General features: G+C 35.5%; 1 protein-coding gene across 1 annotated transcript in view; it reads left to right on the top strand.

Moving 5' to 3' along the window:
- LOC137408005 (protein ELYS-like) overlaps positions 1-20,368 on the top strand; it is a 76,691-nt gene that overhangs the window by 24,550 nt on the left and 31,773 nt on the right. Inside the window, exons 15-21 of the mRNA XM_068094396.1 lie at positions 2,696-2,715; positions 5,992-6,092; positions 7,523-7,744; positions 11,766-11,956; positions 12,566-12,651; positions 13,634-13,806; positions 19,651-19,804. Coding sequence (XP_067950497.1) covers positions 2,696-2,715; positions 5,992-6,092; positions 7,523-7,744; positions 11,766-11,956; positions 12,566-12,651; positions 13,634-13,806; positions 19,651-19,804 — 947 coding nt within the window. The remainder of the gene's footprint in view (positions 1-2,695; positions 2,716-5,991; positions 6,093-7,522; positions 7,745-11,765; positions 11,957-12,565; positions 12,652-13,633; positions 13,807-19,650; positions 19,805-20,368) is intronic.

Here is a 20,368-nt window from a genome sequence, read left to right as displayed (position 1 = left end):
ACTAGCTGACTACAGAGATTTGTTACTAGTTACTGTGTTACTAGCTGACTACAGAGATATGTTACTAGTTACTATGTTACTAGCTGACTACAGAGATATGTTACTAGCTACTATGTTACTAGCTGACTGCAGAGATATGTTACTAATTACTATGTTACTAGCTGACTACAGAGACACGTTACTAGTTACTGTGTTACTAGCTGACTTCAGAGATATGTTACTGGTTACCATGTTACTAGCTGACTTCAGAGATATGTTATTAATTACAAAGGCTACTTGGAAACACTGATAATTTTTGAGCACGGAAAATTTTTGTATATACAATGCGCCTTCGGGTTACGATGGCCCTGTTATGGGATTTTTTGCCTCATGATGTGAAACAGGATGAATCTTTGCCCTCGCCATACGAAATTTTCTCACCATACCGTATCAACACACATTTCTCTCGTAGTTCAAATTTGTCAGTCGGTATGCTAAATACATCGGAATAACAAAGATGCCGATTTGCCATTTCCCGAAATCCCTCCCACAACCAATGGAAGAAATACGACGCTTGCTCTCTCCCAGTTCGGCGTTATTTATTGTAAGTATTAGTAAAAATGAAACCGGAAGCAGATAATTGATAAAATTTTAGCCGATGACAAAGTTCAAGTTTATTCGAGTGCATACTAAAAGTTAGCTTCAAGTATGTGTTCAGTAAGCTAGATTTATTAAATTCAATGTTTGTGTTACATGTATTTCTCAGAAGTCCGAATTTCCAACGATCTGTACTACCCTAGGACACTTATGTATTCGCGGCATCTAACTTTCGCGTTTTTCGCGGCAACAGCCTCTCGCGAAAATTTTATGAGCGAAAATAAACTATCACAACGAACGAGCGAAAACGCGAAAATGCGAAAATAAATGGCTTTCTTCATTGATATTCACAATAAAATCGTCATATTAGAAATGCAGGCATTTTTCATGTGTGGTTGGCTCATTGGGCAAGTTTTGCTAAACTCATTATAGCTAATACACCGACTGAGCAGCTTGGCAAAACAAATTAAGATAATAAATTTTTTTTGGAAAAGCCTAGACAAATGAAGAAGATGATGATATTAGTTTAGTCATTGAATTTGTAACTGATGAGGATGACAGTCTGGTAGGAAAAGTCATAAAATTGAATAATAATTATTGTGGTGATGAATTTTATTACCAACCAAATGCAATAACAACCCGGTGCCATGGCCACCGCGGCACCGCGTGCTATAAATACTTGAATTCTAATATTGGTACCAATCAGTCACTGCGGCTTTGACGTCATTGATAGTCTAGGAAACAAATGGCAGCAAGCGATCAAATTACATTATTGATCTAGCCTACACATTTCTACCTGCGGTTCACAAATACAAATTACCGTACTTTTCGGACAATTAGCAGCTACTTTTTTCTGATGATTTGAGCCATGCGGCTTATAGGTAGGCCTACAAGGGTGCGGCTAATCACTGTGGCTTATTCTGTGGCTTTTTCTTTCACCGCTAGGGCGCACTAACGGGAATCTCCAATTAGTGCACTTTTAGCTGTGAAAGAAAATACGAAACAATGCCTCACGGTACTGTCCCGTTAGGCACTAAGTTAAAAAGCGTCGGATAATACGAAACTGTGCCGTTCTGCACTGTTCCGTTTTAAATGGCGTTAAAAAGCACAGTCCTTAGTTCTGCGGCCTATAGTAAGGTGCGGCTTATGTATTGTTTTATTATCGTTTTTGGAAAATAAAGCACATGTAGCTTATATAGAGGTGCGGTTTATAGTCCAAACAGTACGGTAGTCCCAAATTGAAAAATATTTCGTACCAGCGAACTGGACCTGAGGAATCTAATGTTTGTTCCACTGCATTTATTTTCACATCACTATATTTTCGCACTCATCCAGAGCTGCGAAATTAAGTTCCAGCGAAATTTTACTCTGTATGCTACTCACGAAACTAAACACTAGCGAAATATAAGTCTCCTAGGGTACACATAGTACAGATCGTAGTACATTACAGTGTTACATTTTTTTGCAAATCAACCACTAAATACACTTGAAGGTTGACTTGCAACAAAATTCACATTACAGATATTTGATATCAAAAGATTCTCCATGTCTTACTCTGTTGTGTTGTAAGTGCAAAATATGTGGAAATGTGATTACAAGCTCTTAAAAGCTCAAAAACGAAAAGTTGATCGCAGCCATCACAAAACCCCAATGCAAATAAGGAAAATTAAAAACTTGTCTTATTAGCTTCCTCTAAATGATGTGTAAACATCTTAGTATCGACTACCAATTCTACCGGTCTACGGTAATTATGTCAATCAAACTAAGTAGAATAAGGTCTTTGTGTCGGCACACGTCCGTCGCTACCACACCGGAAACTAGTTATACCTACTATGTAAAATATATGGCGGATAAGAGTGTCTCGAGTTTGCAACCTGAGTTGATGAACGGAGTTATATTTACAAACTCGAGTTTGTAAAAATAAGGTGCAATATACTGGTGTTACGGTAGCATAACCGTAGATCTGGTTATATTAACCATGGTACACCGACAAGCACCTGTTAGCTATTAGAAATTAAACTATATATGTACTGTAAATCTAAAACTTATTGCTTTACTAGTTCCTTGTAAAGTAATAAGTTCATCAAAAACCTTGAGTTCATCAAAAACCCAGCCCAAGTTCTTTGAACAGCAACTCAAGTTCAACAACTCGGTTTGAGAACATGGAACCTTGGGCACTGTAAGGCTCCATATTGATGAATTCGAGCTGTGTTACGCAAAACTAACAGGGATTTGTCAAGAAACAGCGAACTGAGTAATTGGGGTGTCTCATATACAGAACCGCCTTTGTGCATATTATATATAATTTAATAATTGATTAATAACTATTAAATATATATACATATTTGAATTATGTATATTAGCGATATTTGCGCATATTTATTTATATAAATATAAAGAGACAAAACAATTGTAGAATGTAAAATGCAAACTAAAAAACAATCTATGTGGGGGGGCCGGGCCGCTTCTTTTTCAAATGAAAAAAAGAGTTATTCTAGAACCTGGCAAAAACTGAATGAACACCAGAAAGAACAAACATAAAAATTATATCAGGGACGTTTAATAATGCACCAAAAAATTTCCATATACAAAATATAGCTAAAAAAGTCATTGAAAAAGAAATGAGTACAATTGAGTTGTTTAGAGCGAGTTGGATCATTGCCAACTCGGAAACAGTAACCCAGGTTTTACAACTTGCTTTCGAGCAGATTTTCCCGGTTTGCATTAGCCGAGTTTTTCAAAATTGGTTTATAACTTGTGCGTTGTAAACTCGAGTTCGTGGTAAAAGCAATAAGTTTTAGTTTTACAGTATATACATAGGCCTACATAGTTTAATTTCTATTAGCTAACGGGTGCCTGTCGGTGTACCATTGTTAATATAACCAGATCTACAGTTATGCTACCGTAATACCAGTATATTGCACCTTTTTTTTACAAACTCGAGTTTGTAAATTTAACTCGGTTTATGCAAACCCGGTACACTCTAATCCGCCATACGCATGAGTTATACACCAATTTGAAGAACTCGGCTTCTGCAAACCGGGTAAAATCTTTTCCTCCGGTTTGTAAAAATAAGGTGCAATATACTGGTGTTACGGTAGCATAACCGTAGATCTGGTTATATTAACAATGGTACACCGACAAGCACCCGTTAGCTAGTAGAAATTAAACTATATATATGTACTGTAAAACTTCAACATGTTCAACAACTTGAGTTGAGAACATGGAACGCATGGCACTATAAGGCTCCATAAAATAAGTTAGCTGGGTCTTTGAAAAGAATATGCGGCGAAACCAACTGCATCCCTAAAAGTCATGTACATTGTATAATCAACATTATCGGGTCATTATTGGTATCAATTTGTAGAAAAAGATTCACTGGTCACATTTGTTAGTTGATTCAAGTACTAAACAAATGGTCGAGCTATGCAAAAGTACCTGTGATACAGCTCTGATTACACTCCATAAATCCATCTATCAAACAAGATTTCAGCACAGGTGTCAACAGGGTTATGATGTATTCAATGTTCTGCAAATCATGTTTTGCATCATCTTCAGCAATATTATTTTATTATATAATTTTTACAAGCAAAAAAATGTTCATCTCGGCATAAAGCTTTTATTAAAATATCCATCCAAGCCGTGGCCAGTCACATAGTTTCAGCTCATACAATTGGACAAATTCATCTACTGCAGCAAACTCAAACAAAACATCATGGTTTATGCAGCGCACATTCATGTCGCTCGTTCCCATTTATGGCAGTTTCCACACTGACAAAGCCGCTCCGCTGGTTGGATTCCATAAACATCCTGTAATAAACAAAACAAGTGCAATAAATATATGTCATTCATAGATATGTCATTCTAATGTGTATCTACTGAAAGCTTTCAAATTGGGAGTCAGATAGATTGCAAGCGTAATTTAAAAATAAATGTTTAACAGAAGCATGAGTACCGCCAAGCCAATGATTTGAAGCTTTGGTTATAGAAGTTAAAGATGTTGATTGATCAATCGATTTTCCTCCCTTTCTACAAGTGAGAAGTGAACATCTAAAGTCTAATCATAAATCTAATTTACTAGCTAAAATTGCGAAAGAAAATTTGAAGCAAATATAGCTAGGTGAAACGATAAAAAATTTATAAAACGATGATTGGTAATAGCAAAAAGTTATGATTCTATTAATTAGTAAATTTCTTCATGAGTACTAAAATTATTACCTTTAGTATATTCATCAATCTAAGCCATTGTATTGCTAGATGCTATGGATTAAAAAGGAGCCTTCAATAACTCACTGTGCATCCGTATCTCGCACGCCCGCACAGGAAATTACATTATAGCCTCAAACAGGGAAATATAATCTGAATGTAAACACAACAGTATATCTATAATAGGAGACTCAAAGTAAAAGATAAATTTACCTCCATTCTCCTATCTACCTCTGTAGCATAACGCTGCTGACGCCTGTCAGCTTTAACCATAAGCTGACTGCTCCGATCTTTAACCACCTGGTGCTCAGAAAACTCTGTGTCATCTTTGCTGGAACTGGAAGCATTGTTACAATTCTGTTGTTCATCAATAAAACGTGTCAATCGAGTAATTCATTAAAGTAACTATGTTAATTAATTTAGTAGTTATCGATGTCGATGCGATCTAATAATACAGTAAAATTCCGTAACGTTGAGATCACAGACAACGCGTTTTATGAGTGATAACATTTATTATGATCTATATAAAACTTTTGTGCTGATGATTGGCAAATGAAGCGGTCTTATATTTATCGCTCGAGGACTCTCTTCAGATGTATCACTCGTTACGTCATGAATGAAGCACCCGCTGGAATCTGAGCTTTTTAAAAGATGGCCTCATTCAAAGGCATATATTTCTGGACAGGGTTAGTCTACAAAGACAAAAATGGCATCAAATTGTAGCTGATGTTTTAGCCATTTATTGGTCTTAGTTTTATTTTATCGACCTTTTTGACGCAACCACATCTTTAAGCAGTTTTTCTCGTTGAGTTTGATGGTGATTACATGATAGAGATTCTGATGAGAGTATATAACATCCAAGTGTCTTTGTAAAAGCCTTAGTAAATGCAACTTGTCTGTTCAGTATAGTTACTGTGAATGCCCCCTTGTACGATACACGACATTTAAATTACAGCTAACATGCAATTGGCCATCATAGTTTGATGTTAGAAACACAAAATGAATTATATGCCAATGCTTTATTGAATCAGTGATGTTAAACCAAATACATGTAGATGCGTTACATTAAAGTAATTTAGGCTGGCTATATAAGGTCCCCACAATACCGCTGAAAAAGCCTTGGGCTCTGTTTTGAAACTAGGAAAAGCTTCAGTACTAAGAATGTAAGAAGCAAAAGATTAGATATTTTTTGTAGCGAGTCTGGGACAGAACTGATGGTGGATGTGTTGGCCAATAACTTCGGACCTCAACTGAGAGAAACTCTGGAAATGGAAGGTGGGAGGGGTCTCTACCCGCCCGGTAGTATTAAGGTTGGTTTATATTTACTTCTTGTGAGGGATACATTGTGCTTTATGAAATTCATAGAGGTATTTATTATAATCACTCCCTCATTCTATGGTCAGTAGAGAAAATATATATAATCATATAATAAAGAAATAGCCCTCAATGCACTGAGTGTGTAGTAACTTATGCTATAATGTATACACAATTATTCTCAAGTTATCACTTGATGAAAGATCTCTATCAACTTGGAACCAAGTGATTAACTAGTAGCTACATACATAAGCGCTCTTTTTTATAGTATAAGTACCGTACTTTTCGGACTATAAACCGCACCCCTATATAAGCCGCATCTGCTTTATTTTCCAAAATATGATAATAAAACAATACATAGGCCGCACCTTTGTATAGGCCGCAGAACTCAGGACGGTGCTTTTTAACGCGGCAGCAACTTTGCTGTTTAAACCGGAACAGTGCCCAACGGCACTGTTTCGTATTAACCGACGCTTTTTAACCTAGTGCCTAACGCAACAGTACCGTTAGGCATTGTTTCCTATTTCCTTTCAAAGCACTAACCGGAGATTATGTTAATGCGCCCTAGCGGTGAAAGAAAAAGCCGCACCCCTATATAAGCCGCATGGCTCAAATCGTCAGAAAAAAGTAGCCGCTAATAGTCCGAAAAGTATGGTACTCCATTATATATGCTTATATATATATATAAATCTCAGTGTTTGTCTGTCGTTCATTCGTGTCGTTCGCTATCCAGTTATAGCTGTTATAGCTATCCAGCTGTCTGTCGTTCATGTGTCAAGTTATAGCGATTAAAATCTAGGAACAAAAATTCACTTCGCACTGGATTTCAACTTGGAACATCTAGGTCTGCAAACAGGCATGCTAGACCACTTCGCTACATTGTTTTTGTTATACTACGGAATAATTATCCACATACCTACGCAGCGCTTGCAAAAATACTATTAGCAATCTTGAAGCTACGCGTAATATGAGCTGGCTTCACGGTGGATGCTTATAGTACAGATTCAGACTAGCTTAATTTACTCAAACTCATTGATTACTTATTTTATTACCCAACGCAATGCGGGCATTCACCTAGTATATATATATATATATGTATATACACAAATTGTATATATATATATACAATTGTATATATATATACAATTGTATATATATATATACAATTGTATATATATATATACAATTATATATATATATATATACATATATATAAATGTATAAATATGTTTTTACCACGGTCAAGTCTTGAATTTAATTTTGAAACATCCTGACAATCAGATCACCTTGAACATCGAAAACAATCATAAATGATAGAAAAATTCTGATACTTTCTGATAAAATCTACTGAAACTTTGTGTAAGCTCATCTTTAAGCAGCTACAACTTGCTGTCGTGTGGCATCTATCTATCAGTACTCTTTTCAGGCTCTGCTTGACACGTTCCTCCTTGACACGCCGCTGCCTCATAAGCTACTCTACTTTGTCTATATTATGCTTGACCTCATGGCTCTTATCAACACTGAGGTGAACGAGTCCCTCTCCTCCCATACGCATAGTCTCCTCGCTAGCATAGAGTCAGGGAAGGACAATTCTAGCCTCTCCTCTCTTGCCCTCGCATTTTGGTCTCTTGACCACAGGGAATATGAGGTGAGATGTGAAGTTTTCTCAAGCATAATACAAGTTGTATGTATCATTACATGCATACAATATAGGATATATGCATATATATGTATGATATGTATATGCTATTAAATTGGCTTCTGGGTTTCATACCAAACCTCTTCTGTCTTGTTAAATCTTTGCTCCATCAGTGTAATGATGCTTAGGGATGCATAATAAGACAAGCCAAAGTCAAGATATTAAGTGTCAAAATTATCACTTACATTTAAAATCTAGATTTATTCTGAGTCATGTTTACATAATTGTGCGTATGTAAGTTTAAGTAGTTAGTTATCCTACATTTATGTTTAAACTAGCTGTGCTACCCGGCGTTTCCCGAGTAATAAAGAAGTCTTTGGTCAAAAAATTGATTTGTATTCAACATAAATACAACATTTGCCATTCTAACTTTCAAACTGCATATCATGAGGAAGATGTTTTCTGTAGTTGAAATAAATTATGAGAGAAGATAAAAACAACTGGAAAGGTTTTTAAAATTTTGTCTAACAAATGTAACTTTTAAACTTCATATCATGAGGAAATGGTTTTGAGCAGGACAACTAAATAAAACAACTGTAAAGGTTTTCAAACAACTGTAAGTTTAGAATTTCATAACTTGGCAGAAGTGCTTAGTTGGAATAAGTTAGAAGGAAAATAAAAATGTAAAGGTGTTTAAATGTAAATGTGAAATCATTAGAGAGTAATAGCTAAATGCGGTCTATTTCGCTATAATTACAATAAAAAGTTATTTGGTATACAATTATATGATTTCAGTTCGTTATAGAGTGGTATAGAAACCCATAGTCATTATCTAATGCAATCACCTCCTGGTAAAAATCATCATTAAAAATAGTACCAAAATACTATGTTAACCTTAGTAACTATAGGTACCTACAATGACTTCAGTACTACCCGGCGTTGCCCGGTAATAAAAAAGTCTTTGCACAGAAAATTTATTTATATTTAACATATAACAACATTTGCCATTCTAACTTTCAAACTATATATCATGGGAAAAGGGCTTCGTGTATTTGAAATAAATTGAGAAAAAAAATAAAAACAACTGAAGGTTTTCAAATTTGGTCAAACAACTTTTAAACTAATATTTCCTCATATCATGAGGAAAATGTTTCGGGCAGGTCAAATGAAGTGAACAAAATGAAACGACTATAACATAGTTTAAATGTAAATAATAAATAATTAGCAAGTACCGTAAAACCTCTAATTCAACGCCATGGTGCTCTATTTTTCAACCCTTTCTCTGTGATGGCGCTCAATTGGAGGAGGCATTCAAATCGAGGCTGGCGGTCTATTTTTCAAATAGATCGTCAGAATTTTTGCAAGTTGAATTTAGCTCTATTATGGGCAACGCAAACGTCGCCTATATTTTGCCCTCTTTTTCCAGTGGACCGATATTAAACATTTTGTATGCAATAAATATGCTAACTTACCTCTAACTCGTCAAAGAGCTTTTAATAAATATGCATCAAGAGACCGAGAAATATCTCTACCTGTTGATATCTATTGCTTGCAATTGACCTGTGGGATATTATAGCCTATGTCCTTTGCAATTTGTTGGCATTTTCAATTTTTATTTCATTCTAAGATTATAGCCGTAAAATGCTATCAAATAACATGCTATAAATAACATGCATATCAGATATTCAGATAAGTTATACTACAATAATCTATCAAATGATACAAATACATGTATATATTCATGAACAAGTGAAATAAACGAATCACACTTTCATAACATGCAGAAACAAAAATTAACGCTTAAAACAAAAAAAAATTCCATTGTTTGCTCGGATAGCTGCGTTCTGATTGTTGCTTTCGATGGAATGAACACCTTTTAGTTGTCCAATATCTTCCACAACATCTTCTGGGCTCAACTCTTCTTCTGCACTACTAAACCAGTCGATATTAGCATCCAAACTATTTTTCCGCAGAGCAAAACCTTTCACGTGCTGCATTTAGCACTGATGCAATGCTAAAATTTTGCTCACTAAACCTATAACCTTTGGTACAAACTTTGTGAACCGGGTTTTATATGCATGTCCTTCGAAGTATTAGGACCCGTTAAACAAGGAACTACTATTAGCTTGAGATAGTTAGTAAATGTAGTTGTTTTTATGACGTTGCTTTTCATCTACCATCGTAAATTTAAGCCTTTGTTTTCTATATATTTACGCTAATTCGATGTAGAAAACCAGAGCTACTACTAGCCTGAGACCGTTATTGATTATTTCTATGGTGTTTTTTTCATAATTTTGATGAAAAAAATGAAAAGCTTTGGAATTGTATAGCGAGAGAAAAAACTGTTATTGATATAAAAGATTCATTATTAATACAATTTTGTGTACACTTTTCTACTGATCAGTTTATAATATGGACTCGGAAAGATCAAATAATGTCAGAGTGGCGGTCAAATGGAAGTGGCGTTAAATTGGAGAGTGGAGGTCTATTTTTCAACCCTTCTCCCAGGGTGGCGGTCAATTGGAGGTGGCGTTCAAATAGAGGTAGCGTTCAATTAGAGGTTTTACGGTAATAGCCAGATTAAGTCGGTTTTGCTATGATTACAATAAAAGATGATTTGGTAATGATACAATTAATACGAACTGAGAAAACAAAATAAATGCCCTGAATATGTAGAATTAATAATACCAATACTCGCATAGAAGTGTGTGTGTATAAAAAAGGTTACTGTTCCACTAGAAGCTAGCCATCAAAACGTTGGAATACAACCACATGGAGACGATATAATTGTTCGCATGAGAAGAATTGGCCTTGATTCCAGATATAGTAATTAAACCTCACAAGAAATACGTCTTAACAGGGGCGTCGTAATGTTTGGGCGCATTGCTAAAATAATTAGCATGGGGTATGTGGTAGTGCTGGGCAAGAGTACTTCTTGGCCAACGAGTTTTGACTCGTCCCCTTCTGTTCGAATTTTTCGAGTATCGGGTAGATCGTAGTGCTTGGCACAAGTACTTCTTGTCTAACGGGTTTTTCGGGTATCGGGTTAGTTGATACGGGTTTTATGTCTAAAATTTCCAAACATCAGTCATGTTTTAAAATTTACAATGCAATTATAATTCTATTCAATTTATTTATTGTTTTTTATTATTTTCTAACGACCCATATTCGTGCTCGCAGCCTTAACCCTTTGAAGTTTGAACCCCCAGCTATCAGTTTTCAGGCATGTGTGTCAGAATCTCTATCGGCCGGAATTCTGGCATTCACACGGCTTTGTTTACAAAAGCCGTTTCTAAGTAACAGCGTGAATTAATCAAATTAATTTTTGCACAAGATATTAGACAAAAAATTTTACTCCCATTTGTAACAGTTTTTAAATATCTTTACCTACTTCCTTCGTTTTAATAACAACTTAATTGGAATAGTATCGCGAAAAAATTGACACGACTTGTTTGTTGGTAGGTCATGAACAATTGTAATGCAAATAAAGAACATTATAATACTAATTACATTTTTCCAGTATGAATAATGATTAAGTACTGTTTTTTCTGTTTGATGACATTTGCTGTGGGTTGCCCCACTTTTTAACTAGTGTTTTACCAGATATCATTGTATTATGAGCACATTCAGATGTATATAATAAAAGTTTAAAAACTTTGGATCGTTGAACACATTGCCCAGGGTTACTAACACGCAATGACAAAAAGGGCCAGTGTTCAAAGGGTTAATAGGCGGGTTATTAAACACTGTTTGGAGCGCAGGGTGCGATAGACTGAGTTTTTGTCCACTCTAATCGACGAATCCGTGTAACAAAATCCGAACTCACAAGTCAAAACCTGAACCCGCAAGATCGAAATGCTCAAAATCTCTATTACTCGAGAATCGAGAGAAGATAAACCTGCGAGTCCAACGATTTTTGTTACTCGTGCCCAGCACTAGTAAAGATGCTTATAAAAATTTGCTTTTGATGATGGTAATAGGTGAGTGGTGAATTGTTCAAATATCTCTCATTCGTTGCTTTGATTTATAGGATGTTATCACGGCACTGGAGCAGCCAGGTGCGATGCTTTATCTGACAGCGGATGTGACACGGAAAATGCTGTCGAGGTTGTTGGATCAAGGTCAGCCTAAAGTCGCGCTGTCTATGGTGTCTCTTGTTTCATTGCATTGCACCCACTCGGTCAGTGGAGAGCTTCTCATCGCTGTCTACCTGGCAAATGGGTGAGTGCAGCACACAGGAACAGGAAGTAAATTGGGATATGGATATTATTTAACAAGGGATGAATATATGTCATAGATATATCAAATTGATCTGGACTACATGTAAAATAATGTTGTCATGAATGCACAGATAAGAAAGGTCATGCCAAACCAATTGTTGGAGGGTATTATAATTTACGTGTAACAAGGTAAAGGGATACTGAAAAACCTCTATTTGAGCGCCATCTTTATTTGAACCCTACCTCTAATAGAACACTACCATAGGAAAATGGTTGAAAGTACAGCACCCCCCCCCCTTTTAGCTGAGCGCCATCTCTATTAGACTGCTGCTTTGACATTCATCATATGTGAATGATGCGAGAAGAACTGTTCGGCAGTTTTTCTTGCATCACTGAAAAAACAATTTAAGTGATCTATCTGGTACATGATGACCTTAACAAAGCAGCATAGGAAGTACGCTGCTTAGGTTGGGAAGCACTGGGCAAACGCATTGTTACTTTGAAAGGCAACAGGAAATTAACTGTAAATTAAAATTTACTCTAATTTTGCTGATCGTTTTTCACAAACACATAAGTATGATCTTTCGTATTTAATTATCTATACTTGTAGAATGCTTCCAGCAGCGGTGGATGTGTCCAGAGGCTATAGTTCTGGTCTGAAGTTGTTTCAAAAAGTCTTATCCTACCTCAAATCAAGTGAGTCTATGCTCTTCATTTCAACCTCTTCGTCTAGATATTAGAAACTAAGTACTTTGTTACAACTAAAGGCTGCAGTTAACTTGCTTCATCCACAGCGGTGTTTATTAAGTCAAGTATCTACATTATTTGTGGCCGCTATCGGTCCACTAAACATTGGTTACTAGTTAGTTTCGGAAGTTTGAAATCGGAGTAGAAATATTCCTCAATTTTTATTTTTGTATTTTATATCATAGCAAGCTTGACATTGTAGAAAAAAAAATTTCATATTTTCGATTTTCTCTATATAATTCACAGATATGAAGGTTTGAATCTGTAGCGAAAATATGTTTGTATTTTCTAATTCTAACTTCAACACCATACAGTAGCTGAAGCACCAATGAGCTTGCTAACATCGTAGCATTGTCAAGTATCTTTGTTAAGGCTCATTGTCGGCAATATTGTATTAATAGTATCAGCAACTTTTTAAAATTTATTAACTTGTTGAAACTTTGGGGAGTGCTGCCAAGTTTAGGGTGTTTTTAGAAAAGTATTTTGGGAAGCTTTTCAAATCAGCTAAGCTCATTAATTGTAATGTTGCTCAACTTTTTATCCAAATATTCTCACTCATCTGCTCCGACCACCGCATGAAGTCCAATTTATAATGTCATTGTTGTGGTGCTGCTTTAAAATAAGAGAGTGCTCGTTCTAATAATCTTCAAAGAAGATTATTTTGAGAATCTTGCATAAGGAATTGAAACCTTACCATAGTTCTTTTTTGTATTAGGAGCAAGGCTAGATCGTTCATTCTCCCTTGCTACCTTAAGAGTTTGATTTGAAGAACCTCAGTCTAACTGTAGTACACTGCACCATAGTAGTAGTTGCTTTTGTCTGTTACTATCTCTGTGGTCATTCTTATGTATTTAATTCAACAGTGAGAAACTTCGCAGTCACGTGATTAATAAACCTTGGTTTATTTTGTTCGTATTTAATGTTGCTGTAGGCAGGGAGTTGTCTGACCTCTTATGTCTGCCCCTGACGCAAAAAGAGCTCGAGTGTGTGAGACAGCATCTGGAGGAGAAAGGAGATCTTGACAAGCTTGTTGTACATTACCTCCAGACAGGCAATCTAGTCGAGGCTGTGCAGTTAAACAAGGCCCTCAACTCCCAACCTCTGGTGCGTGTTTGCTTACTTGGTATATGAAAGATGGAAATGGTAGGAATTGTAGTGAGATCATTGCATCCATAACGCTTGAACTGTGAAAGGGAGGAAAATGCTGACAGCGTTTACAACTCGCATTAATTTTGCTTAATGCTAGCACTAGTCTAGCTAAACATACAATGAATTTGAATTCTTCTGCAGGCCCGTACAAATGGTAACAGCTTCATTTCAAAAAATTTAAATGAGAGGAGATAATAGAGTTTTATAACTTTGAAAAGTTTCTTAGTTTTAAAATTTCTTGGTGTTTCCTTTTTTCATGATTTACTTACGAGCCGTCAAATTCTTATTAATCACCTCTTTTTACACTGGCAATTTATTTTATGCGGGATTGCTAAATTTGGAACTTACAGCTTTTGGTTTTGATAACATATGTAAACCCATTTTATTAACTGTAAGCTTGGAACTGGGCTATGGTATACTTGTTGACTTTAAAATGTTGTCACTGCTATACTACATGTGCTGTGTTTTCATAACACGGTTAATCCGTAAGTTGCATCGTTCACAAGATGAAAACAGCAAAAATCTGCAAGTCAAGTTAGTTTTGTTACTCACAAACTTTTATCAAATGTTTCATAGTTGCGAAATAGGGAAATGACTTTTGCGAAAGATACCCAAAAAAGCACGGCGCAAGCTATTCCATTTTAAACATTTTTGACATTTCCTTTGTTTATATTTTTGTTTGATGAGATAAGAATGCTCCGCAATGGCTTCTGGCATAAAAAAATTTTTTTTAACGAAGCGCCTTGGTTAATCCGCAATATGCGAATGTTCATTAACACTCGTATCACACATTAATTTAATGTGGGCACAATTCCAAATTCACATCATCCACGCCATGAAAACATAGTGATGGTTGGCATGGTGATAGTATACAACAAAGGAGGTTGAGACCTGTTTAACAATCTTCGACAAGGGTCTAACAAGGTGTACAAGCTGAGAGGTCGGAACTTCAAAGCCCAACATTTCTAATAAGAATTGCTTAATTTCCTTTCCATGGCCTGCTAGACATAAATCGGTGGCTCTAAATTTTTAAGGTTTTCTTTGTAATGGCCCGGCCTGAAGTCTGCTAATTTATGGCCTTTTAAAAGTAATAATTAAATGTAAAACAGCTTGGCAAGTCATAGGTTGACTATTCTAAATGAAAGTAAAGTTGTCCACCCACGGCGGTCTTCATACGTGCATAGAACTGCGGTTTATAACCTGTATTCGATAGAATTCCAGGGTGTCGGTGAGACATTCTCAGGAATTCAAGGGAGACAGCACATTTCAGTTTTTTTGATTATATAATATACATGGATATATTTTTAGCTGTATATGATTTGACGAGTATACATATGACACTAGCAGAGGTCTGTACATCCAACAAGGTTAGAAGCCACTAGTGCTGTGTTTGTCACGCCTTTTCTAGAGGGTTTCCTGTCTAAATATGGTATTTTGGGGAAATTAAATTGGCTAAAAGAAGACACAAAACTTGTTACTCCTTTAACACACATGGCATGTGTTTACATGATGAGCATTTTAAAAGGAACTATTTCCTAGCAAAATTTGCAAAAGTGATACCGGCGCATAATATAAAAAATATCATCATAGTCTAGGAGCAGAGTAACTCAATTGTGAGTTGTTATTATTTTTCTCAACTTATGCAATATGATGCGTGCAAAAGATTCTTCAGTATTTATATATTGCCTGTTTAAACGTTGCACTCTGTAACCTCGTTGCTTATATACTTTCATGTTTAAATTACATCTCATCAAATGGCGGAGGCGTAATAAACAAGTCGATCATTGTTGCCATTGTGACAAGGAATTTCACAGACTGCGATTGGATGATTGGAACAAAACGTCATAATCCGCCAGAATGCTTAGTAATAGCCGCCAAACTAGTAGCATGAGTTGCGTACACTGCGTGCCTGAGCTACTAACCTCAAGTGATTTAGTAGTTTTATCACCTCAACAGATAAAAACGGTAACTGAACGCGCTGACCATTATAGGTTCAACCATTTGGAACCATTTACAACTATTGCTAGGTAAACAGAACTAATTAATTTCATGATCAAACCGAAGACATGGTTCGTTCACCGCGATAGCCATTAATTCATTGTCATTGAATATTAAGAACGATGTCCATATGAATATGATGATTCAATTACTATTGACTGATACTAAGTTCAAAGCAACTAACAGATCATATCACAGACCAGATTTTACATGTGATGTGGTTAAATATTCCATTGTATTTTGCTGTTTTGTTCGTTTGAATTTGATGAGCATGATGATCTATCAATCAAGGCCAATCTACATGATTTGAGCTGAAGACCTAACATTTTTGTTTGGGGGGCCACAGAACATTTTTGTGTCAACAAGTGGAAGATGAGTTTTATGGTAGCTTAATATTTCTAGCATATTTGTGACCTAGTCATTATTAATCCAGTCTCCTACTAATTATGCTGCCTGATCCCACAAATCATGGCTGGAGTAAAGACGATTAAGAATTCTGTGCAGTGGTTTCCTGATGGATACAGAGCGATTCCCAGGCAGTTTGTCCATTGAACTAGTTGCTCATGCAAAAAAGAGTAGATGTGAAAGCCGATGATAATGCAAAACTGCATCTTTAGTTTGCACAAGTCTATGTGTCTGTGTAGACTGCAGCAATGAAATGAACGACGAGGTGGAGGATGGTAATCATATGGACAGTGATGATGAGCTTTAAGATTTTATTGAATGGTTTTATTGAATACTTTGCAAAATGCTTTCTAGAATCGATTGAGAGTTTTCGATGTATCATGATAAACAGACTGTGTACCTTGGTAAGCATGCTATATAATATAATTATCATACAATGTATCAAAATACACATACAAAGTCCTATGTTATTAATTAATCATCCATAAAGTTAGTTGTCATCGAACATACTGCACCAATATTGTTTTAGCACACTACTCGTACAATAAATCTAAAACTAAGCAAGAGATTTCATATATGTCAGTTAAATAAAAAAGAAATAACATGTACATACGAAAAGCACTAAGAGAAGCATAATAAATACTTTATGCTTGTCACGTGTTGCTCAGCAATATAATAATTTCATTTAAAATATTAAACATTAAATTCGTTAGTCTGCGTCACAACCAGTGTGCTTATGAGGTATACAGCATAGCCTGTCAATCAGTAGTTGTACAGGTCCCATTGCAAAGAGTATGAAGAGGTTCCTGGCAGACCAGTGGATAAGATGATGATGAGAAATGTCTGTCATATTGAGTTCTTGGCGGCTGACTACAAAGTAAAAAATCACATCCATTACATACAATGAGTTCAAAATACAAAATTATCATAAAGACATATAAGAGCTTACATTTATGGTGCAATATTTATCTATCATAACCTATCAGAAAAAGACGATCTATCAAAGCATGTAGGTATAAATTTAAAACTTAAAAATAGAGTAAAAAAGAGGTACAGGACTGATTTTCATGTGTAGTCAATGTGCATAGCCCTACATGAAAGGAATAGATGTACACCCTTCAGCTCTTGCCACAACAATATTTAATTAACTCATACATCGCATACTTCTGTAAGGTAATAAAATTTTGATATGTGAGCGCTATAATAATAAAATATAACTCAATAGATTAAAATACAATGAAATATGTATTAATATATAGTGTCACACAACATAATGCGACACATAAATCCTATAAAACAATTTACTGCAACGCAGTTCAATACAACATAATACAGTTATTGTAATATAATACACCAGAATATAATGTAATAATACAGTATAAGATCTGCATGACACTATATAAAATTTTAAAACTAACCAAAATATCAGTTACATAATAATCATACAGCTGCATGAAGGTCATCAAAAGGCAACATCAGTTTGTAATGTGGCTGCAGGATGAACTCCAGTGTGATCTTATTCAACATTTCAGTATTTAAACTTTGATAGTTTTCAGTGAGAAAGTTGGTAGAGACAGGCAGTCGAGAAGTTACAACGCTGTGTCTCACACAACAAGTCATTAAACTTACTGGTTGTTCAGGATGTGCCCTCTTCAAGTTTCTTCTATGGGTAAACTTAATGTAACAATTTTGATGCGCTTGAAGCACATCACCTCTGTCCATCAAATCTCTGAGTGCTCTATAAAACATTTCAGTTGTAGAGCCCACCTTTTTTTGGCTATGCCAAATACAAACTAGGGTCAGGGCTGGAGATGTGGCGAGTTATGGTTGGTGTCAATAACATAATATAATATCAAATCTGATTCATATAATAATTCACTGGGATCTAGTAGGCAGATCACACAACAAGAAAGGAGTAAAAAATTAATAGCTTATTATTGAGTTGAATCTGAGCGTTTCCTCATGTTAGGTTTTCAGCTCAAATCATGTAAGGTAGATTGGCCTTGATTGACAGATCATCATGATCCTCAAATTCAAACGAATAAAACAACAAGATACAATGGAATATTTAACCACACCACATGTAAAATATGGTCCGTGATGACATTTGTTAGCTGCTTAGAATTTATTGTCAGTCAATAGTGATTTAATCATCATATTAATATGCACATCGTTCTTGATATTCAATAACAATGAATTAATGGCTATCGCGGTGAACGAACGAGGTCTTTGTTTGATAATGAAATTAATTAGTTCTGCTTACCTAGCAATAGTTGAAAATGGTTCCAAAACGTTGAACTTATAGTGGTCAACACGTTCGGGTACCGTTTTTATCTGTTGAGATGATAGAATTACTAAATCACTTGAGGTTAGTAGCATGGGCACACAATGTACGCAGCACATTGTACTAGTTTGAGCCGCCATTTCTAAGGAATCTGGCGGATTATGACGTTTTGTTCCAATCATCCAATCGCAGTCTGTGAAATTCCTTGTCACAATGGCAACAATGATCGACTTGTTTATTACGCCTCCGCCATTTGATGAGATCTAATTTAAACATGAAAGTAGATAAGCAACGAGGTTACAGAGTGCAACGTTCAAACAGGCAATATATAAATACTGAAGAATCTTTTGCACGCATCATATTGCATAAGTTGAGAAAAATAATAGAAATTATTTTTATGACAGATAGGGTTGTCCTGCTCTCTGACTATCAGCTAGTTTAGCCATTAAAACAAGCGAAATCACAGTAATTTTAAAAAAAAAGTATTTGACTTAGCCTACACCAAATATTTAATCACGATGGATGTCATGAGTCTAGATTATAAATATTAGCTAGTAAATGCCATTTCTACATGTTTTTACCTTCCTTTCATTTGTGGTCCATCAATTTTATACCTTTGTAAACCAAGACCTCTTTCTAAAATGGTTAATTTGTTAAAGGAAATTTTACTATCTTTGTTATTGTATTTTTACTAAGTGACTGTTAGAAGCCATCTCACCGATAAAATCATTGGTCTGAGGAAACTGATATTATTTAAAAACCACTGTTGAATTGTCTATGCTGGCTTATTTTAGGTTGTGAACGGTCTCTTTTTGAAAGGCAAGTAGAATATCTTGTATTGGACGACGCTATTACAGTCATATCCTAGTTATTATTAGTTAGTGTATCGGCCATTCATGTAGATCATTGCTGTGGTCTGGTAGTTCCTGCCATTACCTTTGCAAAAGTTGGAAACAACTAGATAGATAACAACTACATAGGGCTTTGTTTGTGGATTTCTACTTTGTTGGGGCTAGTCGGAATGCTCTACTTAGCCAAAGCCATACACTATCGAAGTATTATCCCAAGTTGGCACTCACTGGTTCTCTAATGAAAGGGAGGTTTTTTTGCAGTGGAAAGGTGATTTTAAAGCTAAGGAACGAGCTATGACTAGAGATCGGCTGGTGAAGTGGCAGCTTTCATTGCTACCTCCGATACAAAAGAAGTTACTAGAGGATCCAAAATATCTACAACTCCCCACAAAAAGGAAAACAATTCGTCCACAAGGTTAGTTTCTCAGCCTTAGTTCTGAATTATCTGAGGAGGGTATCCAACTTACGACCCTTTTATGTTGAAAATTTAAGCAATAAGAATATCAGATTTGACTAAATGAAGCATAAGAGGAGTAGAGTCTACAATTTGACATGTGGCCGTTTAAATACTGCACTAGCTGATAAGTTAGATGCATTGTAATAAGACATACTTTGTAAATCGGTATTTCATTTTGATTTTCAGCTAAATATTTGATTGCTTTTTGCAATAAATTAGACTATCGTTGTTTTATTACCTATTTACAGTGGTGATCATAATTGTAGGACCACCTAGTAATTATAATTATAGGACCACCTAGCAATTATAATTATAGGACCACCTAGTAATTATAATTATAGGACCACCTAGCAATTATAATTATAGGACCACCTAGCAATTATAATTGTAGGACCACCTAGCAATTATAATTATAGGACCACCTAGTAATTATAATTATAGGACCACCTAGTAATTATAATTATAGGACCACCTAGTAATTATAATTATAGGACCACCTAGTAATTATAATTATAGAACCAC

This window comes from Watersipora subatra, chromosome 11 (genome assembly GCF_963576615.1).
Source record: "Watersipora subatra chromosome 11, tzWatSuba1.1, whole genome shotgun sequence".
NCBI classification, from domain to species: Eukaryota; Metazoa; Bryozoa; class Gymnolaemata; order Cheilostomatida; family Watersiporidae; genus Watersipora; species Watersipora subatra.
The sequence above is the reverse complement of the archived record's forward strand: the minus strand, read 5'-3'. Positions and strand labels throughout refer to the sequence as shown.